Below are 15,594 nucleotides of genomic sequence, written 5' to 3'. Positions count from 1 at the left end.
TAGGGGGGAGGAGCGGGAAAGCCATTAATTAACCTGCGGTTTCTTTTTTGTTACAGCAATGAGAAGCGGCGCCGGGAGCAGGAGAACAAGTACTTGGAGGAGCTGGCAGAGCTGCTGTCAGCAAACATCGGGGACATCGACACCCTGAGCGTCAAACCAGACAAATGCAAGATCCTGAAAAAGACAGTCGACCAGATCCAGCAGATGAAGAGATTGGAACAAGGTAAATGATGGCTGCCAGGCGCCCGGGAGTCCTGTAGGCAGGATGTCCTCCTGGTACCTCTGAACGCTGAGAAGCGAAGCAGAGCTGTGGCTGAGCGGCAGTCCTGCCTGGCAGAGCTTGGCTTCTCCCACTGGCATGAAGACGTTTGCGTGGACGTCTCCCCTGTCCCTGCAGCTCGTTCCTTGAAATCATAGCTCTGTATGCAATGTTGTCTTCCTGCCCAGCACAGCCTGTCCTGCCGGTGTAGACTCATTGTGAGACTGTGCTTTGTAGAGCCAAGGTATTATCCCATTCCCCCTGCCTGCGCTCTGCCAGCATTGTAAGGAAGTGGTCCTTCCCCTGACAAGCATCCCACGTACATGAGCAGGACCGCCTGTACGTGCAATCAGGCCCTTGAAACCAGCTCATCTCTAGCCTCGCTGCGAGTTAGGTCCATGCATATTAAACCCATTTGTAGTCCCCGAGAACCTGCATGGCTGGCCCAGGGTTGCAGAAGGAAGGGCTCTGGGGTTAGAAAATGCAGCGGTTCCTGGTCTCCCTTTTGTACTGCTCTCACTAGACCAGGTTTCCTTCCTAAGTGGCTTTAAGCAAGAAGCAAATGTTGGCCATCGTTGTACCCATTTAAGGGCAGTTTTTGTGCCGGTGTCCCTGCCCCTTCAAAAAAGGGGAGAGAGAGAGATGCCTGCGCCTATGGACTGCAGCATGTACGAAGCTGCGTGCACTTCATGCTGTTTCCCCTGAATAGAGTGCTTTCCCCAGGCTGCCACATGGCATCAGCAACTCCTTACATGAACAAGAAGGTTGGGGGAGGGAAGGGGAGGACTTTTTGTTACTTTGCCAGTAACTGAAGGCTTTGCTTATTATGCCCAGGAATTCAGCCGTGCTGAGAGGCTCAAAGTCTCTGCTTACACCAGGGATGGGGAAGGCAGGGGTGGGGTGGCACGGTCTGTTGCAGTGTGGGGCTGGGAGTCAGGAGGTCTGGCTGCTTTGCCCAGCTCTTCCACAGATGCTTTATGTGACCGCAAGCAAATCGTTCAGCCTTGCCAACCAGTGTGATTGAAAGGGTGGGGGCCACGAATCCAGCCATGGCTGCCACACCCAGCCACTGTGAATGACACGGAGAGAAGCACCACTTCTGTCTGCAGCAGACTCCCTGGTATGAAGCTGTTGCGTTCATGGGATGATAATCCCTTTCTTCACCCTGGACTAATGGCTTTAATAGCACTTTGAGGTGCTCAGACCCTGTGTTCCTTTGGGGATTGACAGTCGCCCTATGCAGAGGGCCAGCCTCCCTTGGGCAGCAGGCTGGACCCGATGATCTCGCAAGGTCCCTTCCAGCCCCAATGTCTATGAAATGTCTATGAATAGGCACCATGGAAATCCAAAGGGCATAAACAGGGCATTGGCAGTACATCCGCATCCTACTGGTGAGTATGTATTATGGGTCCCCTCTGTGCCCCACGTTACTGGCCCCAGTTGTAGAGCTAGTGGTGGCTTAGCTCGTAGCGTAGGAGCTCAGGCTTTTAGCTCGTGCTCAGTTCGGTCCTTGGTGCTTCAGCCAAGGTGTGGACACTGCATGTATCCTGTGTGCTGCCTCCTTGCACAGAGGTGAGATGGGCAGGACCAGGCAACCAGATCCGTCTGCCCAACTCTCCTGCTGCCCATTTTCAGAGCTAAGCAGCGTCGCCTTGTAACAGATGTTAAGGATTTTCTACACCCTGTAGCCTGGCAGTGAGTGCGTGCGTGCATGGTAGCATCAACCCTCCTCGTCTCTTCAAGGAGCACACCATTTTAGGCTATATGTTCAGGGCGCGCTGGCATCGAACCTCCGAGCTCACTATTATTTTAGGAACGGAATTGCAGAACGCAGGCTCCGCGGGAGGGGGCGGGGGGAGTTGTGAAACATTCATCACTGATTAAGCCCTGCGCGTGCTACGGAGCTGCGCCGCCGTCCCGGAGAACCAGGCAGCCTGTTTTCAGATTTCATTCACGTTACGGCTGAAATCTGAAAAGAATTTCATAGTAGGTAAGTACTTAAGAGCTTCTTGCTTACTGGCACTTCAGCATTCATTAGTTTTCTTGACATTGCACAGCAGGGCTGAACATTAACTAGGACAAGCACTACTTAAAAATATTGTTCCTTGAGCTTTGCTCTCTATTACTGGATTAGCTGGTGCGGCACCAAAGCAACTTCACCTCTGCATTTCCTTAGTGCCTCCGTGGAGGAGCACGAGGCAGGAGAAGGTGAGGGTGACACGTCTAAACAGCAGTAGATTTGTACTGGGGTCGGAGACATATTTCTGGCACTGAACCTTATTCAGGTGGTGTTTGTTTCCGTGCATCCCTGCCGTTCCTCCTTGTCTCTGCCCCATTCGAAGGTGTGCTTTATGTCAGCTGATTAGCTGGCTCCTGGTTTTGCTTCCCAAGCTGTCCGTCCTCCCGCAGAACTAGCAGACACCAGAGTCACCAAAGCTTTGCCTGAGGACAGGGGTTGGATGCAGCTTGTCCGTGCTTCTAGCGAGGTTTACTGTCATGCTCAGACACGCAGCCAGAGTGGCCATAGGTGCAGGCCTTTGTGCAGGATGTCGGCCTCAGCACCCCAGAGCATGCTGGCTGCCAGAAGGGAATAGGAACGATATGGGGAAAGGCCTTGCGACGTAAACAGGGTGGAGAGTTGTACACCAAGACTGGCCAAGAGCTACACTGGGAGGTTAAATAAAGCAAGAGGGCAGCCTGAGGGGCTGCAGTGTCTTGGCACAGGTGAGATCTAAAAATGCATGGGAGGTACATGGACACACATACCTGCCCAACAGAAAACCTGCATGTCTATGGCCCATTTATTATGTACACGGCCTACTCCTGAGGCCCTGTCAGGGAGCTCGCCTGCGGTATTTAGGCCACATGCCAGCAAAAAGCCAGAACCTGGGAGGATTCTCCGTGCTGGGCACGTACCTGCGAGCATCTCGGGGAGGAGACGTAGCGGCACTGCTGATGGGATCAAAGAGTGGCGCATCTGTATCGCTTCAGTGACCCCAGCGAGCAAAACCCAAAGGCACCAAAGTGAGCTGGGATAGGGGTAGCATTGCGAGACCCCGTCTAACTGAGGGGCGGAGGCGGCGGAGTCGAACAGAGGAAGCAGTAGCTGGAGCCCTTTTCTGTCGGATTAGAAAATGCCAAAGCGAAAGCCTTTGTGGAGCACGGGGCACTTATCGGCACTCCCTGCGAGTCGTGGAGTTATGGGAGCCAGCAGGTGTAAGCTCCTAATGAATGGAAACAATCCCCAGCTCAGCCTCCGCTTGCCAAGCAAGCAGTCAGCGGTGGAGGTTCCTCCCCGTTGTCAGCCCCTCCGAGCTCGCCTCTTCGGAGGATTTAGAGGTCATGTCTTCTCGGCCCTTCTCCCGCCTCCAAACAGGCTTCTCCATCTGCAGGATCGGGACTTATTTTTGTCCCACAAATTCATAGAGGAGCCAGAAGCCAGTAGGAAACCTTGCAAATGCATCGCATACATCAGCTAAGTCCTCTCCCCTTTCTCCCTCCCCCAGCACGCTGGGCTGCTGTTATTTAAAGTATGAAGCAAATGCTTTTAGAAAAGATTCCTAGTTTGGCCCCCTTCCAATGTTAGTAATGTACAGTTGGCAGAACAAGCAGTTTGCGGCTGTGGCAGCAACCTGAAATTCATCTGCCAAGACAGCAATAAATGCAGCAGAGGAAGGGGCCAGCTGGGTAATATTTCAGCGCTTGTCTGTCCCGCAGAAGTTTTTTGATTTGGAGCTGGGGCGACTTTATGAATGCTGCTTTTCAGGCCTGTGATGCCATTGGAGCAAAGTCCTTTCCCCGGGGAGGAGCAGGGAAGCGCGCAGAAGCCGCTGGGCTGCACAGACCCTTGGGTGAAAGGGGAAAGGCACCTGAACCCGAGCATCTCCGAGAGTGGGCAGGCATCGGGGCAGGCCGCCTAGAGAGGCGGTGTAACCTCCATGCTTGGAAAGTTTCAAAAGCAGGTTGGACAGATACTTGGCTGGGACGGTTTAGTCGGTTTTGATGACTTTGTGAGGTCCTTTCCAGCTCTGCTTTCCTGTGATCCTGTGATCTCATTCTTGCTCTTTTAGCCTTCGTTTGAGGTGATGGAGCAGAGTTCAACCCAGCACCTGGAGTTCCCTTCCTGAAGTGCTCAGGAAACCTGTGAACATAAATATAAGAACCGCCATTCCCTGGGTCAGACCCTAGGTCTGTCTTGCCCAGTCTCCTGTGTCGCATAGCAGCGAAGAACGGAGGCTGGAAGGGAGTGTGAATGGGGTCTGATCAGGGTTTTTTCCACTGATCCTCTCCCACTTGCAGCCTCCCGTATTGTTAATGTCTAGTAAAGGGTGGTGGAGGGAAGAGTACTCGCTGGGTGATTGTGGAGTCACGTGGCAGATGTTACTCATGTTGCCCAGTGCTTCATGGGGGGCAATTAATGAGAATATGGACAGTACCGATCCACTTGCTCTGTCCACTCTCCAGACCTCTATATCACGTCTTTGTCAAGCAGCTTGATACATCAGCTCTTAAAACAGTAATCCTCACCTCGTCTGCAGGTGCAAGCTGTATATCCAACCAGGGCTAGGTGGAAGCAATAACTTTAAAGCCTTTCTTCCATGCAGCACAAAACATGTGGCACTGTCAAGCAGAGAGGACTCGGGGCACGGGGTCGGAAGCCTTGAGCTCTCCTACTGGGTGCACCCCTAATCACGTGTGTGGCTGTGGGCACCTCCCAGCTCATCTTGTGTGTGTAGGCAATCGGAAAGAGACACCTTTTACTACATGTACAGCACCTAGCACTTGTGTAATTTTAGCAGGGACTTCTAGGTACACTTGCTGCGCATGTAGCAACAAGCCATTGCTCCAGTTGCACATCTCCTTGGGTGTAGTGTGGATAGGGACTTAGTGTTAAAATCAGTGTGCACTGGGGATCACTCGCATCTGAAATGCCATGCGCCCTAAATTATATGGTCGTCCCCAACCTCTTCTGCCCTGTTTGAATCCCTGAAAATATGGTAACGTGGATGCTTTTATAACAGGCCGTCACTAGCCTCGAGGCAGAGGCACGGAGAGTAGCGGTGGCTGCAGGTAGGGGAAGGAAGACCCACATGCTTCTTACATTAGCTGGTTTTCAGGGGTGGAGCAGGCTGGGATGAGATGGCATTTAGATGCCTGTGCCTGCTTAGGTCAAATAGGATCTGGCTCCTTGTTCTGCCTATGTCCCATCATATAAAATGTCATCTTTTCCTCCCTTCTAGGTCCAAAATCCAGTTCATGCTGCCTCACAGACTGGCTGAAATCAGACCCCAGCAAAACTCTCTTGCTAAATCCTTTCTGTCCATTTGGCTCCCTATAGGATATCTGTACAATGCTTCATCTGGGCTCATTTAAAGTGACTGCACAGTCTGTAGGATGAAGGCAGGCCAGAGAGACCAGAAAGGGCTTCTCTGTGTCTTGTCCCTCAGTTCCTCATCTGTATAATGGGGTCATAACTCTTATCCACCCACTATCCTCAAGACAACAATGAGGTTGGATTGATGTCTGTGCGGAGTTGTGAGCAGAGCAAATGCTGTACAAAGCCACATGGTAGTAGTAGTAATGGTATCTGTCCTTTTATTGTATGATTGCACTGTTCCTGTCCTAGTGACCCGAGGCACATAGGCCTTCTGGGGCAGTGCTGTGGTATGAGAAAGGCAGGCAGTGGGGCTGCCATGACTATCCTTGGGAGGTTTTTCCACAGGCTGTTAGTGTCAGGCAATGTTTCCTGATTCTGCCGTGTCCCTTCTGAAATCTCGTACTCCTTACTCTCTTGTAGTCTTCCTAAATGTGCCTGTGTGTGTACACACACACACACATACACGTGCACTCCTCTCCTTCTGCCTCCTTGCTGTTTACAACCTTCAGATATCTGCTGACTGTTCTTGTGTCCTCACTTAACCACGGCGCTGGGTGCACGCATTCAGCTGCTTTCATCTCCCCTCTCCAGCCTGTCCGTCCAGCCCCGATCATTTTGTTGCTCTCTCTGAACTCCCTCCAATTTGTCAATATATTTCTGGCTGTGAAACCCAGGAGTGAACGCAGGATCCAAGCGAGGTCACCCCCAAGCTGGCTGGAGCAAGCCAGCCAGAGGCTTTTAACTCTTCGCTCAGTGAGAGGCTGCTGCTCAGCTCGGCAAGGTGGAGAGCTCTGTCTTAGACAGCAAAAGCATATATTGTTCTCACCCGAATTTGAAATAAATAGATAAATAGGTTTGGCTTTGCTCACGCAAGGAAGGATTCCAGCAGGGAGAGGTCCCCAGCACTGCCAGCAGCAAGGGGAAGCTCTTCTCTTTTGCGATCTTTCAACCTTGGCAGTGTCCTTTTTAAATGAGGTCACCAGGTCTTTCCCCCAAAGCCTCTTCATTGATGGGGGCTTAATTTCCTTTCATAATACTAGCATCAATACAGCGTCTTAATAGACCAAATCAAACAGTATTGAACTTTTCATCAAGCTCTCTGCACGCTCAAACCGCGGCACAGAGGACTGTCCTTGAAAACCCTCCGAACCTGCTTGACAAGCAACTCTACCACCAGGAGCATTCAAGGGGATGTCCTCCCCCCACGGTATTTGCTTTTTACCTTCTGCTGCACCTGCTGTGTTGCAGCGCATTAGCATTTCAGGGCAATGGAAGCTTGGAAATGCCGAGCTGCCCGGCCCACGTGTCAGCGTGGCAGGTCGGTGCCCAGTTCTGTACGTGGAATCCGTGGTGCATCACTTAGTGGGTTTCATTGCCAGAGCCCACACGAATCCCGCTCGGTTTCTTCCACGTCAGCCAACACAGTTCTATTCACAGACGTGGCAACCCTGGCTCGTGCAGCTTTAAAATGCTAGGCAGGCAGCCGCGCAGCCAGGCCAGGCAGGCAGGTAGCAGGGGTCTGGTGGCAGCAAGATGCTCCTAAGGACCGCCTCTGACACGTGCCGCTGTGAGACCTGGTGCACCACAGAAGCACGGCAACGTTTCCCATCCTTTCTCAGCAGCCGTTTCTTTCTGAGGCCACGCTGGTGTTAAACATGGCCTGATCGGAGGACGTTTTAAAAGCGCAATGGATTCGCACTTCTGAATATGAAATCAGTTGAAACCAAGCACTTGGTGCAACAGTGGCTGTTTGTAGCATCCCATATGGCCCTTGTGCTGCCAGTGTCCTTCCTCTGTTTATCTGCACCTGCTGTCTCATCAGATGTTTAGACTAAGCTCTTTGCTTAGGGTCTATCCTATTAGACCTGTGTGCAGTTTGCAGCACAGCGGGGCCCTAATTCCCCCCTGGGGCACTTTGGTCCTTACGCTGTAGTTGTTTCTAACTCCTGCGTGGGTTGCAGGTGGGCACTATAGGCAGCAGCCATCTTTTTTTTTAAACCAACCAAGAATCCAGTGCTGGGGCAGGGTGGTGGATTGACAGTCCCGGAGAGTGACTTCTTCCATCCCTGGAGCAGTTGGGTAGCTCCAGAGAGGAGGTTTCCTTTCCCCCCGAGTTGTGGGAAGCCCTGCTGGAAGAACACAGCTTCGTTACTCTTACTAAGACCAAACGAAGAGCACGCCAGCTGCAGTGGGACTTGTGGACGCTGGCGGCTGTGACTCAGGCCATCCCGGCTCCGTTTTAATTTCAAGCCAGAGCAGAGAAATTGCAGCATGCCAGCTGCGATTGCAAGGCCGTGGCTGTGGATGAAACCTCCGAGTCTTTCTCTGGGAGCCCTGCGTGTCTTCGGCTGTGGTGGGCAGCCGGGATGTCACTCTCCGTTGACTTAAACATCAGGCTCGTGTGACACTCGCGTCTTGGCAAGGTGTCAGATTTTTTGCAGATTGGTTAAATCTTGTCTGAAAAAATCCCAGAAATTTAGATGTCTGCCTATATTATGAGGTCTTATCCAGTCGCTCCCCTGGCTGCTTCATAGCTGGGTAGAGCTCAGTGCTGCTGAGAGGGTCATCCCCAGCCTGTAAGGGTGCTGGTGATTCCTTCTCCCGAGGGGCAGCACCTTGCACTTGTCCTTGTTGAATTGCATCCTATTCTGTTGTGCCCGCTTCTCCAACCTGTCTAGATCCACCTGGATTTGTTCCCTGCCCACTAGTATGTTTACTTGACCCCATTAGGGGCTGTATTAACAGAGGCATTATATTCAAGAAACAGGAGATGATGATACGGCTCTACCCAGAGCTGGTCAGGCCTCAGCCAGAGTATTGCGTCCAGTCCTGGGCACCCGATCTCAAGAAGGATGTGGAGAAACTGGAGGGAATACAGAGGTGAGCGTCCAAGTTGGCGAAGGGGCTGGAGTGCATCTGGACAAGGAAGGTTCAAGAGAACTGGGTTTGTTGAGTTTGGAGGGAAGGAAACGGAGAACGACTACCAGGTATCTGTCCCTTACATATTTGCAAGGCTGCCGTAAAGAAGGGAGAACAGCTGTTCCCCCTGGCAGCAGAGGGTAGGACACAGGCAATGGTTTTAAACTGCAGAAGGGCAGAGTTTGAGCAAATCTCAGGGAAAACTTGCTAACTGAGAGAGCAGCAGGGCAGTGGAGCAGTGAATCTCCGGCCCTGGAGTTTTCCAGCAGCGGCTGGGCAGGTGTCTGGGGTAGGAACAGCACAGCAAGTGCCTGGACTAGAGGATCCCTGAGGCCCCTTCCATAATTAATCATTGGGCTGGATGGAAAATGTCAGGGCCTTTCCTTGTGGAAGACTGGCATCACTTCTACTTTTTTTATCCGGTCTCCTGGTACCCACCGAGTTTCCCCTGCCTGTTGAACAGCACTGCCTCTGTTTGGCAGGTTCAGTAGCAAATCACTTCAAGATCCTGGGAAGTTTAGCATCAGGACCACGTGCTCCAGTTTCTTAGAGTCCTGGCTCTCTCGCCTCAGTAGGAGTTACTTGCATCTCATTGCATCCACCTCTTCGCATTGCTTTTATTATTAAAAAGTGAGCTTAGAAACGGCTGCTCTCCAGCTCAAGCTCTTTTTGACTCCAAGAGCTTAAGACGGAAGAAACCATGAGATCATTCAGTCTTGCTTCTTATAAATTTCCCTCGAGTACCTCCATATGGAGCCCAGTAACTTGTTTGGCTAAAGCAGATTTTCCAGGAAGAGCTGCCATTCACTCCCAAATTGACCTCCAATAGTCGTCCTTTGTCCTTCCAGCGCCACTGGCTCCTTGGCTTCCCCTCATCCCATGCCATCCCTTGCAGCCGTAACTCATTCTGCCGTTCTTCCCGAGAAGCTTCCACCCCATCAAGGTCATAGCCGTTGTTTCGGAGCAGGCTTTCCAGGGGCAACCTTGCCCGTTTGCATTTCGTTTTTTCGGAAGAATCCCCGTCTTGGAGCTGAGCTGGGTCTCTTAGAAGATCCTGTGCCTTTCCTCCTCTCCCCGGGATCCCAGGCCAGTACACACAAGGGATGCTCTGAACATGCGTCTGCCTGTTCTGGATGAGAGGAGAAGGGGAGCTGTCCCGACAGTCCTGCCTCCCAAGCTGGGCCCTGTAGGGCTGATGGCCATTGCGAGGGGCAGAGCAGAGATTAGTAAGCTATAGGGAAGGGGCGCTGGACCTGGGAGCACATGCTCTCCAGGCATGTCAAGCTTAAGCTGTGTTTTCTGTTTTTCCTCTTCAGTGGCCCTGCAGCAGCCATGGGGATTTCCTGGTAATGGATTATTTTTACACACATTTTAAAATGTTTAATTAATTTAATTTAATTTTTTGGTAGTGGATCTGCACTGGAGAGGGGGCACAGCCACCCAGAGCCAGAACGGGTGCAGAGGCACAGTAGCACCTCTGGGCAGATGGCTGTGACCTCCTCTGGATTGCTGGGTACTGATCAGGCGCATCGTTACCGTGGTCCTCAATGGGACGGGGATAGTCCCTCTCCGCAGTGGGTTTTACTGCAAGAGGTGCTGAGCCAGGCCACAGGTCTTAACACCCTTCCTCGTGGCACCAAGAGCTCACAGATCTGTGCTCCTCAGTTGGGCAAACCTTGGCCCTTTGCTTCATCAAACATCCTTACATTCAGTTAAAGAGCTCTTTGGCGCATGCCTTCGAATCTGCTCGTGTCCAGCTTCCCGGCCGGTTCATCCCCGTCATTAAGAAGAAGATCCGTGGGCTCCGCAGACATTACTTGTGCCTGGTAACCGGGTGAAGGATAGTGAGGATCCACCTAGATCAGTGCATTGGGAATTACCAGGCTGGGTCACGTCCCAGGTCTCCCAAGAACCCTATGCTAAGGAATACAGTGCAGCAAGCCCAGCAGTTACATTATCCTCTGGGTAATTTAGGAACTTTTCTGATCCAGTTTTCTCTCCCTTCCCCCCCTATTTCTTTAAGCAGTGAAGCGATAACTAGACTAGAGTACATACACAATTCACTGCTCACTCGGGCAGTCAAACCTTGCCAGCAAGAGACCTGCACTGATAATTTCTGACAACTACTTGTCATGGTTCTAATTTCTGGCAATTACTTGTCATGGTTCTGGATTTACATGCTTTATTCGGCAGCGTTCGCCCCAGTCAAGTGTAATATATTCTGTTTAGCATGGCAGGTAAATAAAATGCCTGAAACACACCTCTCTGCCAGAATGCAGGTGCCCCAAAGACCCTGAATTTTATACTCTGCTCCATCCAAAAGTAACACACAGTAGCAGTGCCTTGACTGAGGTTTCCTATAAAAAGCTGTAAATTATTGCTACTGTTCTTCAGTCCCAACCAACGTCTCTTCCTTTGGTCTCATATTGGTGTCAAGAGACATGAGCACAAGTGTTTCCAGGGGCTGCAGTTTTCAAAGAAGCAAAATTTCCAAGGAAATCATTTTCCCTCGAGAGAAAGCAAGATCTGCATATGTGCCATTAAGGGCCTGATCATGAGCGAGGGTGGTCACCTACCAGCCATGTTGAAGCTACTATGGCTTTTAGGTGCGCAGCATTGTTCAGGATCGGGTCCGTAGAAGAGGGAGATGAGCCTCACGGTCTGCATCATAATGGAAGAGACCAAACTGGTGGGTATTGTCTATAAGAGGAGTCCTAGAGCACCTTAACCTTCCAGCCTTCTCGGAAAGGCACATACTCTGTTTTACATGACTTATGGGGCATTAAAAGTTGCAAGAAAACTTCTTTTTCTGCTGTTAAAAGGTTAAAAGAAACTATTAATTGAAGAAGTTAATTAGAATACTTGTCCTGCATCCACAGGCGTTGAGCAGCACCAAATGCTACAGGGTATGGAGCTTAAACTAGGTTCTCTTGACATTTAATATCTTACAGTTTTAAGTTAAAATAAATGAGTAGCCTAGAAACAGAGACTTTAGAGTCTCATTTAGAATCGAGAGCAGGGGAGGACATTCATCCCCACGTAGAGGACCAGCAGGAGGTTTAAAGGACGTAAATGGGGCATAAACCTTACCTGGCTGCTCTGAACAGGACACTGTTTCCACCGTGGGTCAGTGATTAGCCAAGCCCTGTGCTGGGCGTGGGGTGGCTCTGGCATTGGCGTGACTGAGTGAGACTCCGCGGTGGTGTTAGTCATAGGAAAGCAAGCACTTCAGTTTATGCTGGCGGTTATCTTGCTAAGCTCTTTTGGCCATGGGCCCATCTTCGTTAGGTGCAGCTAGTGCTGCACACGGTGCGGCCCTGACCCTTGGCACGTCCAGATGTAAGAACCAAACCAGCCACAAAGTGTAACGTGGAAAACAGGGTGAGGGCAACCGTCTCCTGGAAGTGGAGCTAATTAAACGCTTGAGGGTTATGTTAATTAGTTTAGACCGTGTTAAGGATTGTGTCAAGTCTACAGTTAGATTGTGATCGTCTTCAAGCTGCAGCTGTCAGCCGGGCTCTGATCTCTCCTGTTTAATTGCATTAAGTTACTCCCAGTTTGCATTGGTTTAAGGGGGAGCAGAATTGGGACCTCTACTTTTGTTGAATAGCAGACAATTAGGAGGCTCTTGGGTGTAATGTGAATCCCCATGGAGGGTCAGTCCTATGCTACGGTGGGTGTCTTCAGTGAGCTGCTGGTCATCCTTGACCCTCCTCTAAAGTGATGGGAATAGGTGTTCACCACCAGGCAGCATTGGGCCCACAGCTTGCCAATCCAACCCCGTGGTGCTTTGTAGGGCCTGGGGACCTGAAGAGAAAGCTCTTTTTCTTTCCCGACCTGAGTGAAGAGCTGACAGGAAGGCAACAGGCCATGCTGCAAAAAGGCCGTCTGATTTTTTTTTTTCAGTGTTATTCCTGTTTTAATAACCAGGGTAATGCAGGGAGCTTTTATGTATTTTTAAGTTGTTTTTTAGCCTATCAGTTGGCATCTCTGGTGTTGTCAGCTTTTGCCTCACTTAGGGTACCTATACACGTGCTCCAATATGTTCTAATTAGAAAGTGTCAGAGTGGATTTGATGAATTGAGTTTGATTAATCAAGTCTGCGCCGCGTTCTAATTGGAACGCTTTAGCATCGCAGCAGTGTCGTGTGTATAAGCCCCTGCGGGTTGAAAAATGGCCGCTAGGGCTCTTTAACTAAAGCTCATTTGAATGAGCTTTAGTGTCCCACAGCCATGTTTAAATGCGTGGGGGCTTAAGACATGCAACGCTGCGGCGTTTTAATTAGAGCAGCTCTCCAGGAACCTCTCTATTTAAAACCACCCCCCTCACCCTGAAACGTGTATAGACAGCCTCAATGTTGGACCAAATAATAAACTTTTTACAGTTTACAGCAGTTATTTTCTGAGTTGCTTGCAAAGTTATTTTATTTATTTTAAAATGAATAATTTTTAACATTTAATAAAAAAAGCACTAAAATAGACCTTTCCCTCCTTTGAAGGCCCCTGTCTGTCATGCACCCTTTGCAGTGGTGCCTGAAGGCTTCACTTGGAGGTTGGGCCTCTGGTGCAGTTGATGTTGTAGGCTCTCCTTTCATCAGTTAGGAGCGTACCGCGTGGGTGAGACTGATTATAGAGGACATAGCATTGAGGACAGGGCGGTCATACAGAGCAGCCTGGGTGACTGGGTAGTCCAGGCCCTTTCAAATGTGCATTTCAGTAGCCAAGTGTAAAGGTAGGCCTCTAGGAACAAGAAATGCAGTCAAGGACTGTGGGGTGGTGGGGGGGAGAGGATGTTACCCTGAAAGCAGGGATTGCAAGAAGGACCTGGGTTGGTACGATGGACAAGTATTTTGACAGGAGCTCCTAGGGCGATGCTGTAGCAGAAAGGGCAATTGCAGGATTTATGAACAGGGGAGTGATGAGCTGGGGATGAGTTACTCTTTGTAGGGCATTGGTTCATTCGATACTGGAAAGCTCAGTATAGTTCTGGTCCATGTTTGAAAAGGGACACTGAGAATTTAACAAGGGCGCAGGAAAGAGCAGCAGAAAAAATTTGAGAACTAGGGAAAATGCTTTGCAGTGAGAGCACTGAAGAGCCCAGCCTGCTTAGTATATGTGTGTGTGTTTGTATTTATGGATGTGTGTGTATATATATGTGTGTCTCTGTTTGTATTTATGGGTGTGTGTGTATATGTATGTATGTGTGGGTGTGTATATGTATATGTGTATGTGTGTGTGTCTATATAAATCTATCTATCTATCTATCTGAAAGAATATTGGCGCATGGCTTGATTCCACATTATAAACACCTGTGCAGCAAAGTGCTGGTCAGGAAAGGGCTCTGTAGTTTAAGAGAAGATGGCAGAAAAAGAACCAGTGGCTGGAAGTTGAAGCCAGACAAATTCAAGCTAGGAATTACAGCAGTGTAACTGGGAGGGTAAATAACCGCTGGCATGTAACCTACACCGGAGAAGGCACACAGTCTCCATTTTATGGCTTTGAATCGGGAGCGGGCTTAATCCAGGGGCCGGTGGCAGTGATATTCAGACGTTTTGGCTGTACACCCCTTTACCTGCAAACGGTTGCTGCCTGCACCCTCTTTGCACCTCTGTATGTCGGTGCCTTAAGAGGAGTGTCGGCACCAAGGCCAGTGCTCAGCAATGATGTTAGTCCCCACGCGGTGCCCAGTCCGAGGCTCCACTGCCATTCTTCCAACGTAAGCACATGCCCTTCGGCAAAGCGTCACGTGTTGCCCAGTTTCAAAACCATGGGCCTGTGGCATACTAGAGCTTGACTTGGTGATCTCATGGTCCCTTTGGGCTTCAAACTCTCTGAATCTTGGCATTGTTGGGGTCTGGTTTTATCCAGCCCAGAGCTGTGAACACCAAGGTTTGAATCCTCCACCTTTGCACTAGAGATGACCAAACACAAGCAAATGCAGAAATCGTATGGATTTAAATGATCACTTTGCCAGCGAAATATCCATTCCCTCATTTTTTTTTCTCTTCCTTATCTTGGTGGATCCCTTTCTTCCTTGCGGGGATGAGTGGAACGATAGGCAAAGGCAGCCCCATGGACAGAACAGGCAAAGGCAATAAGTGACCGATGCACCACTTAGAAACAGGTCCTGTTGACCCTGCCTAGATAGAAGCAGAGTGCAATGCCTCTATGCCCAGTCCTGCAAACACAGATGTGACAGACCCCTCCGGGTCCAATATCTCATCACCCTGCCCTGTCTGCAGGCAAGCAGGGCACATAATCGTGCTTGACTGCAACACAAATATGCGCAGAAGTCGCAGGTCCTCAGCGTGGTCGGGATTAAGCAAACGTTGTGCCAGAAACAAATTCCCTGTGTTATGGCACATACAAACTGAGTCTCCTGAGCATGTTCTGGGAATTTCACACCCTCCTCCTCTCTGCCCCTTGCTTTCGTCGTACCTCAAATACCAAATGGATTGAACGGATGCCCGCACCCTCCGCAAATGTGAGTAAAGTCTGTCCCCCTCTCCTCTGGAATCCGTTTTGTATCAAGGATTGATTTCAGATACAAACTCCCCCAGGCCAGCACTATAAAAATCTCTGCCGGTGCAGTCACGCCAGGCAGCGCACTGTGTATATGTTTATTTTACAGGGCCGTGCCACCTACGGAGCATGTCAATAAAATTCTCATTCCTCCGCTGACGGTTTTAATCTAGTTGACAGTTTAAATATAGACAGAGAGGAAGGGGCAGCTATGAAGAACTGCACAAACTTTCCGGAGCGCTTCCTTTATTTTAGCGGCAGAACATTTGGCCGTTGCATCCCCAAGCTGTCAAAGCTCTCGGGCTCTCCAAGGCTAATAAATCCTCCAGCCCCCATCTGCTGGAAGCAGACAGAGCTCATAGACTAAAGCAGGCGCGTGCCTCATGCAGGGGAGTCATAAACCACCTGCAGAAATGAGTGCTGCCACCTCTTCCTCTTGCCCTCTGCTGTGCTGGGTTTTAAGCCTTGGCCTTATTCAGGCCTGTGTTTTTCTCCAGGAGGGTGGAGAAGGGAGGAGG

General features: G+C 50.3%; 1 protein-coding gene across 10 annotated transcripts in view; it reads left to right on the top strand.

Annotated features, from left to right (window-relative positions):
* The window catches only part of NCOA1 (nuclear receptor coactivator 1), a 247,091-nt gene that overhangs the window by 143,626 nt on the left and 87,871 nt on the right, over nt 1-15,594 (top strand). For all 10 annotated transcript variants that reach the window (XM_014522550.2, XM_025210716.1, XM_025210719.1 and 7 more), the window contains one exon: nt 57-223. In XM_014522550.2, the coding sequence (XP_014378036.1) occupies nt 57-223 (167 nt within the window). The remainder of the gene's footprint in view (nt 1-56; nt 224-15,594) is intronic.

Source organism: Alligator sinensis, unplaced genomic scaffold (genome assembly GCF_000455745.1).
Source record: "Alligator sinensis unplaced genomic scaffold, ASM45574v1 scaffold637_1, whole genome shotgun sequence".
NCBI lineage: Eukaryota > Metazoa > Chordata > Crocodylia > Alligatoridae > Alligator > Alligator sinensis.
Note: the sequence above shows the minus strand (reverse complement) of the source record. Positions and strands in the feature narration are given on the sequence as shown.